The sequence below is a fragment of the Osmia bicornis genome, chromosome 11 (genome assembly GCF_907164935.1).
Source record: "Osmia bicornis bicornis chromosome 11, iOsmBic2.1, whole genome shotgun sequence".
In the NCBI taxonomy this organism is placed as follows: domain Eukaryota; kingdom Metazoa; phylum Arthropoda; class Insecta; order Hymenoptera; family Megachilidae; genus Osmia; species Osmia bicornis.
This window is the reverse complement of record NC_060226.1, coordinates 7,531,540-7,550,731: the sequence shown is the minus strand read 5'-3', so window position 1 is coordinate 7,550,731 and position 19,192 is coordinate 7,531,540. Positions and strand designations below refer to the sequence as shown.

The 19,192-nt window shown below is 28.3% G+C and overlaps 4 protein-coding genes across 6 annotated transcripts; 3 read left to right on the top strand and 1 right to left on the bottom strand.

The window, feature by feature from the left end:
* The first annotated feature begins 88 nt into the window (after positions 1 to 88).
* On the top strand, positions 89 to 8,140 carry LOC114873297 (cohesin subunit SA-2). 2 transcript variants are annotated; one of them, XM_029181486.2, is made up of 20 exons: positions 89 to 280; positions 405 to 610; positions 682 to 848; positions 911 to 1,089; positions 1,164 to 1,337; positions 1,404 to 1,608; positions 1,706 to 2,035; positions 2,106 to 2,711; positions 2,785 to 3,127; positions 3,199 to 3,432; positions 3,502 to 3,694; positions 3,776 to 3,962; positions 4,046 to 4,350; positions 4,424 to 4,635; positions 4,708 to 4,874; positions 4,993 to 5,044; positions 6,720 to 6,755; positions 6,903 to 7,076; positions 7,162 to 7,246; positions 7,330 to 8,140. In XM_029181486.2, exons 2-20 carry the CDS (start codon positions 432 to 434, stop codon positions 7,345 to 7,347), a joined length of 3,846 nt encoding a protein of 1,281 aa, XP_029037319.2. In that variant the 5' UTR covers positions 89 to 280; positions 405 to 431; the 3' UTR covers positions 7,348 to 8,140. The 2 variants fall into 2 exon arrangements, with proteins under 2 accessions (XP_029037319.2, XP_029037322.1); XM_029181489.2 differs by lacking the exons at positions 6,720 to 6,755; positions 6,903 to 7,076; positions 7,162 to 7,246; positions 7,330 to 8,140 and adding an exon at positions 5,729 to 6,250.
* LOC114873296 (putative leucine-rich repeat-containing protein DDB_G0290503) lies at positions 7,935 to 14,462 on the bottom strand. The gene is made up of 11 exons (XM_029181485.2): positions 14,290 to 14,462; positions 14,013 to 14,101; positions 13,870 to 13,931; positions 9,704 to 13,791; positions 9,334 to 9,632; positions 9,085 to 9,248; positions 8,856 to 9,004; positions 8,698 to 8,787; positions 8,542 to 8,604; positions 8,307 to 8,420; positions 7,935 to 8,224 (listed from the first exon to the last, which is right to left on the bottom strand). The coding sequence occupies exons 1-11, from the start codon at positions 14,323 to 14,325 to the stop codon at positions 8,144 to 8,146; spliced, it is 5,235 nt and encodes a 1,744-aa protein (XP_029037318.1). The 5' UTR covers positions 14,326 to 14,462; the 3' UTR covers positions 7,935 to 8,143.
* Positions 14,463 to 14,585: 123 nt separating this feature from the next.
* LOC114873299 (ubiA prenyltransferase domain-containing protein 1 homolog) lies at positions 14,586 to 17,428 on the top strand. 2 transcript variants are annotated; one of them, XM_029181491.2, is made up of 3 exons: positions 14,586 to 14,698; positions 14,815 to 15,057; positions 15,310 to 17,428. In XM_029181491.2, exon 3 carries the CDS (start codon positions 15,323 to 15,325, stop codon positions 16,316 to 16,318), a length of 996 nt encoding a protein of 331 aa, XP_029037324.1. In that variant the 5' UTR covers positions 14,586 to 14,698; positions 14,815 to 15,057; positions 15,310 to 15,322; the 3' UTR covers positions 16,319 to 17,428. The 2 variants fall into 2 exon arrangements, with proteins under 2 accessions (XP_029037324.1, XP_029037323.1); XM_029181490.2 differs by having other exon boundaries at positions 14,640 to 14,745.
* Positions 17,429 to 17,702: 274 nt separating this feature from the next.
* LOC114873309 lies at positions 17,703 to 18,863 on the top strand. The gene is made up of 4 exons (XM_029181505.2): positions 17,703 to 17,947; positions 18,015 to 18,141; positions 18,225 to 18,393; positions 18,475 to 18,863. The coding sequence occupies exons 1-4, from the start codon at positions 17,840 to 17,842 to the stop codon at positions 18,680 to 18,682; spliced, it is 612 nt and encodes a 203-aa protein (XP_029037338.1). The 5' UTR covers positions 17,703 to 17,839; the 3' UTR covers positions 18,683 to 18,863.
* The last annotated feature ends 329 nt before the right edge of the window (positions 18,864 to 19,192 follow it).

Sequence of the window (19,192 nt, the reverse complement as noted above, 5' to 3'; positions counted from 1 at the left end):
TTAATTTGAGTTAATATATATCAAATAAAATAATTTTAAAAAATTATAAATCACTATAATTTTTTATACGTATTTAAATACATGCGTTGTAAATAAGACCAAATAAGACCAACTACCGATATTCGCAAGAAGCCGGCGTCGTTTGAAGAATTATGTCGATGTGTTTCTTTAATTTTATCAAATATAATCAACATTTTATTTAAATGTATTCATAAATTATAAAAATACAAGATTCCATATGCATCCCTAATCGCCGCATTTGTTGGGGAATGTTTTACAGGTTTGAAAACGAATCAAAATTCCACTTGTTTGTAAACTGTTGCTATGAAGTATTTGGCGGTATTTTCCTGAAATGAATAGATGGTTTTCTTGTTCATGAAAGTAACATAACATTTTCATTTTAGGCATAATATTGTAAAAAGAGCATTAAAATGATGCATAGAAGAGGAGGTAAAAGAATTCGTATGGATGATCCGGTGCCTCCAGAATATGAGGCACCGATGACTCCAATGACTCCCATGAATGATAATTCAACTGGTGAAGCTAATGAAGCTTATTCCACTTATACACCATATAGTCAAGCACCACAAACACCTATACATAATCCAACGTATGTATAATTTTAAATGTAGACATAATTATATTTCAACAAAATAGTAATATGTATTTATGTTTGTCTAGCCCTGAACATTATTCATCTGAGAGTTATAGCTCTCCTGGTACATCACAGCAACAATATCAAGAACAAACAGGAAGTTTTGAAAATCAGTCACAGTTTGAGCAACCAATGACACCAGCAACTCCAACTAATATGAGGATTACAAGAAATACACGTGCTAGATTACGTGGTACGATTCAAAATGATATTTTTATAATTGATTATTGTAATAATTATGCTTCATATGTATAGGGGGGCCAATACAGCAACCAAAATATAAAGAAATAGATACAGACTATATTCCAACTACTACTAGTAGAGGAAGAGGAGGTGGAGGCCGTGGACGTGGAAAACGAACACATCATTCGCATAGTTTAGAAGATGAGGCTAGCCTTTATTATGTTATTAGAAACAATCGATCTTCGTTGACTGTACGTTACTTATTTCTACAAATATATTAATTAGGATAACATATCATGTATATTAATTACTACTGTATTTATAGGCTATCGTTGATGACTGGATAGAAAAATACAAAAGTAACAGGGAAAATGCTCTTCTCATGTTAATGCAATTTTTTATTAATGCAAGTGGCTGTAAAGGACGTATTACACCTGAAATGCAAGCAACAATGGAACATGTAGCGATAATTCGTAAAATGACTGAAGAATTTGACGAAGTATGTTAATATTATTTTTGTAAACGGATATTTTGCTTGTTTGATTAACAGTAATTAATAAAATAGGAAAGTGGGGAATATCCATTGATCATGACCGGGCAACAATGGAAAAAATTTCGTGCAAATTTCTGTGAGTTCGTGCAAATATTGGTTCGACAGTGTCAGTATTCAATAATTTATGATCAGTTTTTAATGGACAATGTAATTTCATTGTTAACTGGTCTTTCTGATTCTCAAGTGAGAGCTTTCAGGCATACAGCTACTCTTGCTGGTGAGATATATTATTTTGATCTAGTTCTTATAATTTATAATCTAGATATTATTTCTTATAATTAAGAACATAATATTACTGATAACATTATTTATAGCTATGAAACTTATGACGGCATTGGTAGATGTTGCTCTAACTGTATCGATAAATTTGGATAATACACAACGACAGTATGAAGCCGAAAGACAAAAAGCAAGAGAAAAACGAGCTGCCGATAGACTGGAATCTTTGATGGCAAAACGGAAAGAACTAGAGGAAAATATGGATGAAATAAAAAATATGCTTACATACATGTTTAAATCTGTATTTGTACATCGTTATAGAGATACATTGCCAGAAATACGCGCAATATGTATGGCAGAAATTGGAGTTTGGATGAAGAAATTTCATCAAAATTTTTTAGATGATTCTTATTTGAAATATATAGGTTAATATAATATTAATGTATGAACTTTTGTATTGCATAGTATTTACTTAAATTCGCTGCAATTTTGTAGGTTGGACATTGCATGATAAAGTCGGAGAAGTTCGATTAAAGTGCCTTCAAGCATTACAACCATTATATGCTTCAGAGGAATTGAAAACTAAACTTGAACTTTTTACAAGTAAATTTAAAGATAGAATTGTTGCAATGACATTGGATAAAGAATATGATGTGGCGGTGCAAGCTGTTAAACTTGTTATCTCGATTTTAAAACATCACCGAGAAATCCTTACCGATAAAGATTGCGAACATGTCTACGAACTTGTTTATTCGTCTCACCGTGCTGTTGCACAGGCGGCAGGTGAATTTTTAAACGAACGACTATTTCGTCCAGATGACGAGGCAGTGGCAGGCGTGAAGACTAAACGCGGAAAGAAGCGTCTGCCAAATACTCCTCTGATTCGAGATCTTGTTTTATTCTTTATCGAATCGGAACTTCACGAACACGGAGCTTATTTAGTAGATTCTTTAATTGAAACAAATCAGATGATGAAGGATTGGGAATGCATGACGGATTTGTTGTTAGAAGAGGCTGGACCTGAAGAAGAAGCTTTAGATAATCAAAAAGAAACATCTTTAATTGAATTGATGGTTTGTTGTATAAAACAAGCTGCTACAGGTAAATTTTCTTTTTCATGTATATGTTCTTATGAAATTTTATAATAATGTACTTGATGTAATTTTAAAAACAGGAGAAGCTCCAGTTGGTAGAGGGCCAACTAGAAAGATATTATCAGCAAAAGAAATGAAGCAAGTTCACGATGACAAACAACGATTGACGGAACATTTTATACAGACATTACCTCTTCTACTTGATAAGTATAGAGCAGATCCTGAAAAGCTTGCAAATTTACTAGCTATTCCTCAATACTTTGATTTGGATATTTATACCAAATCACGACAAGAGCAGAACTTGGATTCATTGTTAAATAAAATTCATACAATTGTGGAAAAAATGCATGATACAGAAGTTTTAGATACAGCTGCAAAGACATTGGAACATATGTGTATAGAAGGGCACGCTATCTTCACCAGGTTAAGTTTTACGAAATAAAAAGATCCGTGGAAAACAGAAGGATATTTAATGTTTAATGTATTTTCCATAGGTGTGATGTAGCACGTTCAACGTTAATTGATTCTATTGTAAATAAATATAAAGAAGCTATCGACGAATATAGGAATTTAGTAGAAGGAGATGAAGAACCAGACGAAGACGAAATTTTTGATGTTGTACAATCTCTTAAAAAGGTCTCGATATTTTATTCTTGTCATAATATGAATCCATGGGGAATATGGGATTCCTTGTACAAGGATATCGAAGATGCTAAAGATCCATCTAGGTATTAATACTATCTGCATTTGAATATACATATATAACATTTCATATACACAGATAAATTTTATTACAGGTGTTTACCACACGAGGCAGTCAAGTATTGTATAAGTGCATGCTTTTTTGCAATTTTGTGGGGACAAAATCATCTTATGGAATCTGCGGATTCTGGAAATCGAAGTGAAGATGAATGCCGGCAATTAAAGGAGCGCTTGCACTCTTTTATGGGCTCTATGCGTCATTTCGTTAGTGGCGATGTGAATGGCACGGTAATTGTTATATTTTTATTATTTCTTTTTTTAATTTTTGCTCATGTTAATAATACATAATATCTTATAATATTGTCTTAGCCTTCTCCACCAATTCTACGAGAAGAAGCTTACAATACAATTTGTGACCTGTTAGTGGTATTTTGTAGTCAGTTGACATCACATTCTAATCCTTTAATGCATCAATTAGTATACGAACCTGACCAAGCAATGCAAAATATGCTTAATCGATTCATACAAGAATACGTATTTTTTGAAGAAGAAGATGGTATGTTGTCAATAATGCGTTTAATGTGTATTTTTTTTAGCAAACAAAACAATCATTGACACGAATGTATTTTATCCTTACAGATGAACATGACGAGCATTCAAAAATTGAAGAATTGCACAAAAGAAGAAATTTTCTAGCTGATTATTGTAAGTTAATTGTATATAATATGATACCAACGAAAGCAGCAGCAGATGTATTCAAACATTATGTAAAATATTATAACGATTATGGTGATATTATTAAGACTACGTTAGGAAAAGCTAGAGATATTAATAAAACCCATTGTGCTTTAACTATGCAACACAGTTTGAACATTTTGTATAATGAAATAGTAGCTGAAAAAGGCAAAGTTAACAGAAATAGTGAAGAGTTTACTGCTATTAAGGTTTGTCCTTATTGATACTTTATTACCAATCATATACGTATGAATGATACACATTATATGTATACATTTGCAGGAACTTGCGAAACGATTCGCTTTATCGTTTGGTTTAGATGCAGTCAAAAATCGTGAAGCAATAACCGCTTTGCATCGAGCAGGTGTTCTTTTTGCAATCACACCTCCAGATGGTATCGAACAAGATCCTACTGGACCACCGCCTAATTTGTCTTTTCTTGAAATCTTGTCTGAATTTACCAATAAACTTCTTAAACAGGATAAACGGGTTGTGTGAGTATCATTTTACTTCTATTTAATGTATTTTTGGAGTTTATTATAAGGACCTTTATATTTGTATTACAGATTAAATTTCCTCGATAGAAGATTACAAGCTGGAATGCCGTCCTCCCGCGGTGAGGACTGGCAGCCATTACTTTTGTATAGAAATAGTCTGTTACATGGTGAAACAGATCAAGTACCAGTAACAAGCAAACGAGCATATACAAGACGTAAAAAGGATCATTTAGCTGGTAGGTTAATGAATACATCATAGTTATGAAGTTCCTAAATCTTAATTCATCATTTTATTTTATTCTTTTTATTATTATTATTATTTTTTTTATTCTGTTTTTATTGTACATTTTGCAGAAGAAGAAGAAGCAGATGAGCCTGACGAAGGTTCTGATCATGAGTTTCCTGGGTGAGTTAGGTGTCCATACAAACTTACATTCTTTACATTTTACTTCTTAGAATAATGATAAAAGTAGAATATTTGCACAGTTGCGAGTAATGGCTATATATGTGTTTATAAAGATTTGTAACAAAATTAATCTATAATCTTAATATAATATATAACACGCTTTGTTTGCTTTTAAAATATAATTTATGCTATGAATGATGAGCACTTTAAATAATTATAGAAAGTACCGCAAATGTAGCTACTAAATTTACACGCTTATGTAGTTGTATTAATGCACATGTGATGTGCCCCTTTTTCTTATTATTATTACTATTTGATTGTCATATGAATGAATGCTAACTTAAATCCGTATTATTTAATAGTATTTTTTTCTTTTTTACTATTGCTTTAAAATATGCTTTATTATATCATTCTGTTATTTATAATATAACTTGAAATACAAATCATTGTAAATGTACTAATACTTTCATTTGGAGTGTATTCATTTCTTAATTTTTTTTCTAAATACCGAAATTCTTAAAAATAAAACATTTACTCAAGTTGTTATTTTGTACTTTATCATTTAATTGCATGCCTGTGCTTAATTTGTTAATAAATATACCCGTTATTAGTGGCGTCTTTACATAAATCATAAATTTTTTGTGTTTGCATGGGTAGTAATCTTTTATGAATCGCTTGTTGCAGGCTACCTGATCGTTATACAAGCTAAAAGTTAGAATTTTTAGCAAAATATATATTATATTCTGTTATAATAAGGGGCAAAAATTGTATAAGGATTTGATGAGGTCTAATTTTCTTGGTGCCTGTTTTCAAAGTATTGTAAGGAATTATTGAAAATACATATACATATATACATATAACACGTATTGTATGTATATATACGTATGCCATGTTATAAAAATATCAAATTAAATATTAAACGTATATTTAAATACGTTAATATTGTACATGGAATTGATGAAATCTATTATTTATACTACCTACTTTTCAAATAATTCACCTATAAGCTAATATAAAAAAAAAGTAATTTAAAAATATATAATGATATTATGAAATGATAATATTTTTGGAACACCTGACAAAAAAAGTACATAGAGAACGATGTGTGTTCTATTGAACCTAAGAATTTAAAACCAAGTAAGTTTAAAATATGTTGTATTCTGTTTATACATATATTGATAATATACAAATTGGTGATAGATATAACGAATATGTGATATTAATTAAAACAAGACCCTTTTATTCCTGTAAATTCCTAAATCCTGCTTATCAAAATTAAAAAATCCACAGTAAATAAGTAACATTATATTTTATGCAGCTTTCGTCTAATTGAAATATAATAGACTTAACTCGTTATTTCTTAATTTCTACTCTCAACATTGAATTTTTATTGTAGTTTCTTCGTTACTTAACACGCCGTTCTCTATAATCGCCACAATATTACAGAAATGTTTTTAGGTGTTTGGTTTGTTAATACCTGGATTTCTTCGGACATAATGACCAAGTGCATTAATACGTATGTACACGAAGTGAAATTTTGTAATATATACATATGTTCGTATTATATGAAAAATATGTGTGAACAAATGATGTTATTTAATATTAATTTTTGTCCCTTCTTTAATCATTAAACTAACTCCGATATATTTCCATCAATGAAAACTTTTTATTTCAGCAAACACAAGAAGAAACGAGGCCCAAGAAAACATCAGTGAGTAAATTATTTCATTCTCTTATAAGTAGTTTTTAAAAAAATTAACTAAAAATTTGAAATGATTTCATTTAAGTAATTTCTATGAAACAGAATTTCAATGTTATTCGTGCTTTGTAGTACCATTAGCTCGAATCTGTATTTCAGATTAGCCGTTAATAAAGTATCAATAACTCGTGGATCTAGGGCGGCCGGGTTTTATGAAAGCAACGATAATACACAAATGCAGACATCTCCATCGGCAATTATTGAAGACGCATCAACCAGCCCTTCTCAAGACATAGATAATAAACTTAAAACATTACAAATCCAATCGAGGTCGTAAGTAGTTAACGCTTGTATTTTATAAATTTAAATCATTTTTGCCCGCCCTGAAATACTTGAAACAATTTCAATTGCTTCTTAGACGAAGAAGTCAGGATCATATGGAACCAAGAGAACTAAGAAGAACTTCTAGAAATTCTGGTCGTTACATAGAAGGGCAGTACATGGTAAGTTGCAATAACAATAAAATTATGTTTAACTGTTTAAGTATTTAATATTCATATCTATCATTATCATTACTTTGTTATAGGAGTCCGATTCTGAATAATGAAGTACAATAAAAAAAGGGTACATCCAACACGGAAATACTCTAAAAGGAAGTGATTTGTGATACGTTTATAAGATATATAAATGGTGTTCGGCTACAGGTGGGTATCCTTTAAGAGAGATGGTAGCTAAGATAATTTTGAACAACTTTTTGCTTTACCAGAATGCTCGTTGAGACTTATTTTTTGAATAATTAATGAGTAACACTTGACTAAGCAGAGCGCGTAGGCTCGGCCGCGGGTGTTTTTCATGAATAATTCAAAAACTGTCTTAACGAGCATTTTGATAAAGAAAAAAGTTGTTCAGGATCTTTCCAACTACCACGGCTTGCAAGGATGCTCACCTGTAGCCGAATATTCTGTATAGATTGAGTAAGTTTTGGAACTTAATCAATCAGTTTACAATCAAATTTCATTTTTATTTACGAGATTATTATAAGGCTTTGTTAAAGCATTTCTTTCCTTTCTAATATTATTTTTATTATTTAGAGTGATATATCTTGTTTTGACTGTATTGTAGTATATATTGAAAACAATATACTACTTAATATCAGGGTCTTTATATTGATAAAATTTTTAAATACTATTGTTATCATAAAACTATTTAATTACTACCGAAATAAATAATTATAACGTATAAAAAATATTTGTCTTATATCATCTGCTTATTTAAAATTATATTCTATTAGAAACATCATTGTAATTATATATTGATATCATTCACTGTATGTACAATTATAACTTTGTGTATAAGTTAAAAAGATATGTTTACTTAAATTAAACTATTAAATAAAATTTTTATCTGTCATTTGTACCGCGATATTTACGAAAAATACTACTTCTTCTGCGACCTCTTTGTGGTGTAGTAGTCACTGTGTTCTGTAAAAAAATAATATATGTGTAATAATTAATCCAAAACTATGCCACTTCTCATAGTTAATTTTATTAGTGAATAGCTTACTTCGTCTTGACGTTTCGAAGAGAACAAACTTTTTAATGTGCGTGGTGTCGTTGTTGCCCGATCTTTATTTCTTTCTTTTAATATTCTTGAATTCGGGCTCTTTAATTCATTACCCTTAAAATTTTAAATAAATAAACACTGTACATTAATATTCAATCAAATAACATTTTGTATATAATAATTACATTGTTATTAAATATATTATTATTATTATTATTAAATATATTATTATTACTTGTAACGATAATCTTCCTCCATTTTTACTAGGGGTTGGGGGACCAGGTTTTTTATATGATATCTGCAAGAAATATGACAATATTAAATCAAGAATATAATTTTGCATTATGAACAGAACATTTTGAATAAATTCAATCTCGGTTCGACTGCTTACCTGAGTTCTATCTCTTTTCTTAACTTTTTGTTCAGGAAGCAAACTTTGACTTAAACTATCATTGAACATCTCATCTGTTACTGAACCTGACTATAATTAAATTCAAAGTAATACAAGTACATGTTTTTATATAAATATAAACAAAAAAAAATACTTACTTTGATTTCTTCTTCTGAAAATGGTAGAGGGTGAAATTGCATTTCAGCAGGATAAGAAGATTTTAAATGTGGCTTGCAAAGAGCATTTCTTTTTTTCAAAATAGATAATCGATCATCTACGTTCGACGAATTGCTCTCTTTCATATCGGCTAATGAATTAATATACATATGTTTAAAAATTTTATGTCAGAAATTTTTTAAATTACACTTAATTGGTTGCTAAATTTACCTAAATAATTGTTATCAAAAACTTCTTCTTCATCTTCTGCATTAAATGCATTACCCATTGTTTGTATACTTCTAATACTGTACCTTCTTTCATATGTTGTTTTTTCTTGTATCATTGCAACTTCATGCAAAGTTTCTTCTTTATTTTCCCCTATTCCTTCATACCTGAAAAAAGTTTCAAACAATGTCTGTAACATATCTAAAAGATTAAATCAGCTTTTGACTACTATGGTAAGAAAATCAGTCTTACTTAGAACTTCTATGCTCTGTTGAGGAAACTACTTTTTCGTCCAAGTTTCGATATTTAACTTTCAGTTTGTTTAATTCCTTTTGTAATTTTTCCTTCTCCTGTTGTTCACTTAATAGCTTTTCTCCAACATTCCAAATTTGTGTACTCATACTAGCAACATGTGCTTTATATTTACATAATTCATCTGCTTGTTTGCGACATTGTGATTCCATTTTTCTTTGTAGTAACTCCAACCTTTCCTGTACACACTGTTCTTGCTCGTTGTTTAGCTTTGCTATTTGTGCATTGTATGCTGTTTTCTGTAATGCGTTACCAGAAATAAGCGAATCATAATAATTTAAAAAAATAAAAGATATTTTAATATGCCTACCATATTTTGTTTGATCTCATCTAATTTAATTCTGTACTTCTCATGGATATCTTTCAATTGAATATCGACGTCTTCTTTCTTTGGCCGGCTAATTAATTCATTTCTTATTTCTTCCAGCTTTAAGTTCTCTTTCTTTAATTGCATTAATTCGTTCTCCAAATCATCTCTTTCTTTTGATGATGTTATCTTTAGATTTTCTATCCCAAACTTAAGTTCCTCAATTTCATTTTCTAATTCTATATTACTTATACATGAGGAATCTAATTTACATTGTAAATTGCATTTATCTTCTATCAGTTGATTAATTTGTAACTGTAACTTCTCTGTTTCAGATTGAAATTTTGTTTTATTAGATTCGAAATTAATTGTAAAAGAAGTAACAAAGTTTGAAAAATCATCTACTTCATTGTGAAGTTGATGAATATCTTTTTGTAATAGCTTATTTTTATCTAACTCTGCTTCAATTATAACTTTCTCATCACCAAAAATATCCAACATACTTTCATTTTCTATTGAATCCAAATAAATGTCCTTTAATTGATGTTCAGACCGTACAAAGTTTTTCCACAAAATAGTATGCAATGGTTTTACATTTTGATAATGATTAATGTGCTGTTTAAATAACATATTTTCGAGATGTGTCTTTTTATTTTGTATATATTTCAGTTCATCACATACAGAATCATCCATTACAAAAATATCATGAGATTTTGTTAACAATTCATGCCATTTTTGTTTCAATTCATTTAAAGATGTATCCAAATCTTCTCTTAATTTTACTACATTCTCTAAAGAACTTTTTAATGTATCCTTATGCTTAATGATATTACTTAAGTGCTTTATGTATTCTTCACCTTTAGAAACATAATTGTTTACAATTTCTTTTTCATTTTTCAAGGTTTCATTTAAATTTATATTTACATTAGACAGATATAAAATTAATTCTCGTGCAACCTGCACCTCGTTAATAGAAGTCTTTATAGTGTCTAAAATACTCTCAACTTCATCATCATTATCATTATCATTATCTGCACATGGTTCATTGCACATACCATCAGCATAAAGATTATCGCTCTTCGGATTTTTGTCTGTTATTACTAATTTTAAGTCATTTATTGTATGCCTTAATAGTTCACAAGCTTGAACAATTTGTAATTTCTTTGTATCTTGTGTTTGACAGTATCCTTTACTTTTACTAAGCTCATTTTTCTCCCTCCTTAACGTATCTTGCAATTCTTCTATTGTTTTCATTTGTTTATATGACTGTATTTGTAGCTGGGAATTTGTGCTTTGTAAATTTTGGCATAATAATTTTTCATTTTCAAGTTGTTTGCAAAATGTATTTTTTGATTCACTAAATTCTTTCTGAAGTTCTTCTATTATTAAACATTTTTCTTGTAAAGCCTTTTCTTGTGCTGCTAAAACTGCATCTTGATTAGTTCTTACTTCTTGTAAGTTTGAAATTACTTCTTTCATCTTCTTCTCGGAAACAATTGTTTCTGTTGTTAACTTCTTCAACTTGTTCTGCACATGCTCCAATGTTTCTTCTTTTGCTTTCATTTCTATATTCAATTGATCTAAGCAACGTTGTTTGTCAAGTAATTTTGTTTCCAATCTTCTTACTGAATTTTTCATCTCAGATTCTTCTTCCATTTTTGAATGAAGCACTTGTTCTTTTTCTGATTTTAAAGAAGTAATTTCTGTAATTAAATTCCCAAGTTTCTCATCTTTAGATTTTAATTCGTCTGAAATATTACATACTTCTTGTACAGATAATTTAAGTTCACTGTTCGTCTTACTTAAATTCATTAAAAGTTTTCCATTTTCAGATTTAAGATTCTTTTGTTGTTCTTCCAGTGTTTCCTTTATCTGCTCAAATTTTTCTAATTCTTGTGCAGATTGTGTTAATTTGTCTTTAGTATTCATTAATTCTAACTCTAAATCTTTTAATATCTGTTTATTTTTTGTTAAATCATTTTCTAATGTAATATTTAAATTTTTGCTATCTTTTAATTCTTTCTTATTATCAGTAAGTTCATGCTCAAGTTCATTTCTATGAAGCTGTTCTGTAATATAATTATAATACAGAGTTTTATGAGCGTTTAAAATATTATTGCCACTTTCTTTATGTTGCTTCTGACAGTCAATTAATTGACTTGATACATATTTCTTTATCTCATTAAATTCTGTTATGAGAGTTTGAAGGTCTGTTTTCAAAGTTTGTATACATTTTTCAGAAGATTGTAATAACAAAACTTTTTTCTTCATTTCTTTTCTACATATACATAAATCTTTTTCTAAATTTTGCTTCTGAACTTGGACTTGTTTCAAATGTACAATTTCTTCAGAATATTGCTCTACAGAAGAAATAAGTTCACTGATCTCTTTTACATTTTCATCAATTGTTTCTTTCAGCTTTGTTATTTCTCTGATATTTTGTTCATCTTTCTTTTTCAACTCACATATTTGCGATTGAAAATCGTGTACTTTTAATTTAGTTTCCTCCATTAAATTATTAAGTGATTGAAATTCCATTTCTTTTGAGGTATACTTTTTATTAAAATTATGCAATGATGTTTGAAGATGTTCTATCAGTTGAATGGTTACTTCAGTATCTAAATTATTAACTTCGATGCAATCAGTTTCTGAAATGATCTTCTTTAAATGTGTATTATACAATTTAGCAGAAGCTTTATACAAATTATTTTGATCTGTTAAATCTTGAATGCACTTCAAATTTTCTTGTATTTGTGATCTGATTTCTGCAAGTTCAACATTTAATTTAACATTACGTACCTTTTCATTATCCAATGATTCTTCTGAAGTTTTAATTTTCCTTCTCAAACTATCTATTTCAGCATTTAAGGTATTTTTAGATTCTTCGGCTTGTAATAAAGATTCCTTTTGGGAAGTACACGTAGTTTGTAGATTTTTATTTTGGTCAACTAAAAATTCATTCTGTTTTTGCAAGGATTCAATTTCTTCTTTTAACTTATTTGCAGTAATATTTGATTTCGTTTCTGTGTCTTTCAATATTTGGGACTTTTTTTCTAACAGTTTTGTTGCACTTTCATAGTCCTGACATAAAGAGTCGAATTTCTTATTTAAGGTATCAAGTTGCGTTTTCAATGAAGCAGATTCCTCCTTTGCTTCTTGTAATTGAATCTCAATTACAGAACTTAAAACTTCGCTACTATTCAGGGACGTTGAAAGAGAAGTTAGTGGTGCAATTCCTTCGATCTCAAAACTTTGTTCCATAGTTGTTTTGCTAAGTTCTCTTAGATGTACTCGTAACTCTTCGTTAGTCATTCTTAAGTTTATCAGCTCTCTATCTTTAAGCTCTCCCATCATTTGTGTGTTTTCCAAATATTTCTCACAATTCTCAAATTTTTCTTTAAAAAATATACATTGCTTTTCCGTAGATGTTAATTTTTTTGTCAAGGTATCATTTTTCGTTTCGAGTCTATCTACTTCACATTGTTTTTGCATCAATTGATCTTCTAAATGGTCTATTTCTCTCCTATAATATCGTTCAAGATCCACTGTATTTTTATTTTTTTTACAAGATTGTGGTGTACTTTGCCTATTTCTTTCATCTTGTAAAACTTTTATTTCTGAACTTTTCTCCTGTAACTTTCGCTGTAGATTTTGTACTTTATTCTGCTGAATTCGTAAATCTTCTTGTAAGTCAGACTTTTCAAATCTTTCTACTTCTAATTCAGTTTTTAATTTTCTTAGTTCTTGATTTCTTTCATTTAACAGTTTATGAATCTGAGCAGATCTAGCAACAGGAGAATTAAAAAAGTCTTTAAGAGCTTTTGTTTTTGGTGTCATAGGTGTATTTGGTACACTATCCTCTAATTCAGCAATTATTTCTCTTAATGTTTCTCTATTTATACCTTTGCCATAAGGAATAATCATTTCAAAAAATGCTTTAATCTTGAGCTGAGTTTCGTGCTGAAGTTTATTACACATTGGTTGATAAAAAACTGGCTCTTGAGATACACGTAATAAAAATAAAGATGCAATATATATATGTTCCATATTTCCCAAATCATTATAATTAAATTTAAATTCAGGATATTCATCTATACGATTAACAAAAAAAAAAAATAATAGATTACATATTATTATTAAATACTCGTATGATATGTATAGAAATATACCTTGTAAAAATTTTATAATAATGTTTTTTGTATCTGTAGTATCTTTAGCACTTTTCCATGAACTGTAAAATAAAAATTATTCATATAACTACATCTACTTTAAAGAAATTAATTAATAAATAATTAAACAAGAAGTTACTTACAATAAACTTATTAATTTCTGATAAAATTTTCCATCATCCAATTCTTTCAGATCACTAATACGTGTTTCTAATACATCTAAACAATTCAGCTGAAAATATTAAATTTAATATAGATTATATTTAAAATGTTATATAATAAACAAGAACTTAGAAGTATTTTATGATTATTACAAAAATTTCCATATAATAAACATATTTAAAATTATGTCAACAAACGTTAGTATCTATTTATTTTAACTTAATAATGATGTTAAACAGCATACATATTATTATTTACCCATTCCAATATAACTTCAGTCCATAATTTCATCATTCTAAAAAAGCAATTACTTAATTATTTAGATAAAAAACGGCAATACATAGAATTTACACAAAACTTTTCCGTTATTACTTCTAACGTTTTATGGAAAAGACGTTCAATTTCAAACAATTGCTGCTCTCTTCAGTTAGCAGGGAATACTTGACTATAAATATAATATAAAATCCCCTACATTCTGCTTGAAATCCCTAAATATTTCAATATCGTAATTTTCTTACAAAATTATTAATATATGCAATCTATGGATATGAATGACACTCATAAAATTATATGTGCTTTTTTGTGTATAATTGTTTGTGAAAATAGAAATAAAAATAGATATATATGTACATGCAAAGAGTAATAAGAACACGATGCATGATTAAACGTAAGCGTACACATGATCTTATTAATAAATAGTAAAAATGTACAAAAGTATGTAAAATTTTTCAATAAAGTAAATGTCATCAATATTGCTGCTTTGACAAAAAAGAAATATTTCAGATAGCGCCACATGCAAATTAATGAAAACACGTCATCGTTACAGTTAACGTATACAAGAAGAGGAACTAAATTTTTCCTCAAATACACTGTTTGAATGTTAAACATTATGTAAAAAATATTTAATTTGAAAAATTACAAAGTTTTTCATTATGTTTAAGATGTACTTAAAAATGTAACGCTTGTTAAAGAGTTATGGAGACTGGTCTAACCCAACTTTCTCTCCTTTGGACTAACAGTATATAGGTGGGTAATTTTATTTCGATAACTCAATATTTAAATGAGAAAGTGAGTTTCATTCAGAAATGATTAAATTAATAACACTGATAATAACATATTTTACCATAGAAGCACTATTCATTCAAATCTCCAATTATACTGCAAAATTTTTAAAGAAATATTAGTTTCTTTTTCTATTATATAATATATATGATATCGTCAAATTCTAATATTTATTAATCATTATATGAAATAATAATGTTTGTATTTTATTTATAGCATAGTATAAAATATGATGTCCAATGGTATTGGGATTTCTACTAAGGAAATTGGAGGAAAATCAATGTCAAACAGTGTAAATTGTTCGCCAACGTCGTCGACGTTAAATTCTCCATTAATGAAGTTATCTTCATACTTCCTAGCTGTAAGACCATGGTCATTAAGTGCTTCATTAATGCCAACACTTCTTGGATCTGCATTAGCATATCGATTAACAGGCTTAGCAAATTTTAGTTGGATATCTTTCATTCTGACAGTATATACAGTGTTTTGCGTACATGGAGCTGGTAATGTAGTAAACACTTATTTTGATTATATAAAAGGGGTGGACAGCCGAAAAAGTGATGACAGAATACTAGTAGACCAACTTTTATCAAAAGATGAGTTAGTATCGCTAGGTGCATTATTATATACAGCAGGATGTTTAGGTTTTGTTTTATTAACTACTATATCTCCTGCAAAAATGGAACATCTTGCACTTGTGTACTTTGGAGGCTTATCCTCTTCCTTTCTTTACACAGGAGGGATAGGGCTGAAATATATTGCATTAGGTGATGTTCTCATTTTGGTTATTTTTGGTCCAATTTCAGTCCTATTTGCATTCATGGCTCAAACTGGTTATGTTGAATTAGGTACAATATATTATGCTATACCTCTTGCATTAAATACAGAGGCTATTCTACACAGTAACAATACACGAGATTTAGAGAGTGACAAGAAAGCAGGAATAGTAACCTTAGCTATCTTAATAGGTCATACTGTGTCCCATGTTTTGTATGCATTTTTATTATTCACACCTTATGTAACTCTTGTAGTGCTTGCATTAAGGTATTCTATCTGGTTTTTATTACCAGTCATTACTTTACCAACTGCCTTCAAAATAGAAAAGCAATTCAGAAGTCCCCATATGATTCAGAGTGTGCCTAAACAAACAGCTAAGCTAAATATGTTTTTGGGCATTTTATATGTTATCGCTTGTTTACTTGTAGATCCTCTGCCTTACCTGTAACACACATTGTAAACATACATCATTTGCAACATTATCTGGAAGAGAACTTACCAATTCAAATAATTATATGGGCAGCTGATAGCCTATGTAGCTTGTAATCTCATACAAATTTTGTTATTTTTGTTATTTTGTTTTATTATTAATCATCTATTACTAATTTATTTGATTCTATTCGAATTTACTCTTTGTTTCACAAGAAATTGATTTATATTTCGCTGTCTGTACAAGCATTATTATATGTATGTAATATGAAATTTATTTCTTATTTGAAGTATACTTTTCAATATTTGTAATACAGTAAACATTTAGAGATGGTTTTTCAGTAAAGCGATGATCTTTGATATGTACAAAATAATTACATCATTTAGAATTTAATTACGTATTTGTATTTCTCTAATGTGTGTAATGAGCATAACATTTTCACGTTTAAAATAGGTGTAAAAATGTGAATTTTAAACATATTATTATTTAAATATGTTTATGTATAATTTATCTCATTGTTTAGATTTTTAAGTAGCATTATTTATGTGAAACCATATGCATATCCCAAAAGTTTTGTAATTTTGGAAATGTAACAAAACTTGTCATCAATGTTTTTACATTTTATAAATTGATAAATTTTTCAAGATAAGACAATAAATCTTATAATGTATCAATAATAAACTGATAGAATATTGTTTTGTTATTTGATATTAATATAAAGATTTGTAATGAAACAGTTATTGCAAATTACCGATGTAAATTTATTTATGATTAACGTATTGTACCTTTTTTAAAAGTACAGGATGTAATTAAAGTTCACTATATAAAAATAATAAAAACAATTGCAATCCTTTTTTATCCGACTTCGAAAAGCAGGAGGATACTCAATTCGATCGGTATATATTTTTTATTTATTAAGTATGAACAAATATGCTGTACTTTTAAATACATAACCAATAAATACAGATTCAAAAGATAAATCTAAAATATATATCGTAATAAATCTTATTCTCTATGTGGTGTGATTATTTGTAAAAATATTGAATTCAAAAATCAGTGTTGTTTATTTCAAAGTCAAATTTGTGTAAATACTTTTAATGAAAATAAAATGTATCTTTATAAACGTAATTACAAGAAAAAAAGAAAATAAGTTTTTACAGCAATAATTTAATAAATCGTTTTTTAAATCAATTTACATCTTTATTTTTAATTCCTATCTGTAATAATTTCTTTAAAACAATTCTGATCTTTAGAATATAAATGTAAAAACAAAAAAAATACATTTTTCAAAGAATAGAAATTAATTCACAGATTTTGTGTATCTTTGAAGTTGTTTAAAAAATGTGAACTCGATATATAATTATCGATACACGTAACACAATCGATATCATTCGATATAAGTATCGAAAAGCTTCGACTTTTTTGCGATTTAGCACATGCATCTGTACTTGTAAAACATAGCATCTAAATATTTAAAAATAAAAGCAATAATTCGTTGTTTTCAGTTGTATTTGATTAAGTTTTTGCAAGAAGTAAAATATGTATAACTGTCTTAAACTGTCTGATTCAGTTGTAATATGCCCTTACGACAAAAATCATTTAATTGCAAAATCTCGTCTTCAAAGGCATATTGTTAAATGTGAAAAAGTATGTAGATTAACATAAATAATATGTTATTGTTTTAATATAACAATGTGTTAAATTCTTGTTATAGAATTATCCTGAACATTATAAAGTTATGTGTCCATATAATGCAACTCATCGCTTGTTCAAAAATGAGATAACCGAACATGTTGTTACGTGTCCTACACGTAATGTATTGGAATCAGAAATGCATTCAGGTGTTTTAAATTCTATATTTTCACGTGGTAAAGTAAAATATTTTTTCACATTAAATTCATCGATTATTTATATAATTTTATAGAACCAAGAAGACACGGTGCCATTAGCGTTTCATTAAACTCAGAAATCTCAAGTACAGTAGATTGCACAGAAAATTGGGATTTAGAAAGAGATAATCATTTGAGAATTTTACACGATGACAAGTATTCTTCAGTTGACAGTATAGAAGCACACGAATTTGTTGATTCAGAGTAAAAACACTTTTTTAAAATTTTTTATTACAAATCAGTTTGTTGTATATTTATTTACTTTGCTTTACTGTATGATTTTAGTTCGAGGGATAACACTGAGAAAAAAGGTTTAAGGGCTCCTCGTGGTTTTTCTGAAGCTATGTTGAGAGAAGCAAATGAAGAGTCTTGTGTTGAGGATTTGGAATCGATAGGTAGCTCGTTGGGAGTTGGAAGAGGAAAAAATGCTTTGAAAAGTGGTCAGTTAAAATTGGTTGGATTAGGTAGAGGAAAGCCATTGGATGACTTTTAGATTTAAACATTTATTGGTTCACCTTCATAACTGTTGTTTATCACATTGAAAAAAGAAAGAAACAATGTTTATTTACATAGTATGCAATATGTAAACTTTATGTAGTTGCATAAATACTTTTATTTAAGACATTTACATTATTCATAATATTTACATAGTATAAAGGAATTTGCAAAAAGAAGTTATTTTTTTTTTATAGAACAAAAAAATGTTATTACAAACATTACTACTATATGAAAAAACTAATGTTTTTAAATTACTTATAACATAATTGTGACAACTGCAGTGGCTGATTTATGTTTAGCAGTATTTAAACAGTATTATTAAATGCCTTTTGTAAAAATTACTAATTATAGATTACATGATTTTTGTATTTTTTTTTGTATTCTTATATAACATTACACTAGATAATATAAAATGTTTAATGTTTCTTTATTTACATTTGTAATAAAATTTATCACATTAAATGTTGAAATTAATTTAACATCGTTTAATTATAAATTTAAAAAA

What these genes read in the sequence shown, in the direction of transcription:
- LOC114873297 (XM_029181486.2), top strand. Translation starts at nt 432, where the DNA reads ATGATGCATAGAAGAGGAGGTAAAAGAATTCGTATGGATGATCCGGTG. An exon ending in TACACGTGCTAGATTACGTG is followed by an intron (nt 849 to 910) that starts GTACGATTCAAA and finishes TCATATGTATAG; the next exon opens with GGGGGCCAATACAGCAACCA. An exon ending in GGGCACGCTATCTTCACCAG is followed by an intron (nt 3,128 to 3,198) that starts GTTAAGTTTTAC and finishes TATTTTCCATAG; the next exon opens with GTGTGATGTAGCACGTTCAA.
- LOC114873299 (XM_029181491.2), top strand. Translation starts at nt 15,323, where the DNA reads ATGATGTCCAATGGTATTGGGATTTCTACTAAGGAAATTGGAGGAAAA.
- LOC114873309 (XM_029181505.2), top strand. Translation starts at nt 17,840, where the DNA reads ATGTATAACTGTCTTAAACTGTCTGATTCAGTTGTAATATGCCCTTAC. An exon ending in GGAATCAGAAATGCATTCAG is followed by an intron (nt 18,142 to 18,224) that starts GTGTTTTAAATT and finishes ATAATTTTATAG; the next exon opens with AACCAAGAAGACACGGTGCC. An exon ending in CACGAATTTGTTGATTCAGA is followed by an intron (nt 18,394 to 18,474) that starts GTAAAAACACTT and finishes GTATGATTTTAG; the next exon opens with TTCGAGGGATAACACTGAGA.
- LOC114873296 (XM_029181485.2), bottom strand. Translation starts at nt 14,325, where the DNA reads ATGATGAAATTATGGACTGAAGTTATATTGGAATGG. An exon ending in CTGAAGTTATATTGGAATGG is followed by an intron (nt 14,102 to 14,289) that starts GTAAATAATAAT and finishes TAATATTTTCAG; the next exon opens with CTGAATTGTTTAGATGTATT. An exon ending in ACAGAGCATAGAAGTTCTAA is followed by an intron (nt 9,249 to 9,333) that starts GTAAGACTGATT and finishes AACTTTTTTCAG; the next exon opens with GTATGAAGGAATAGGGGAAA.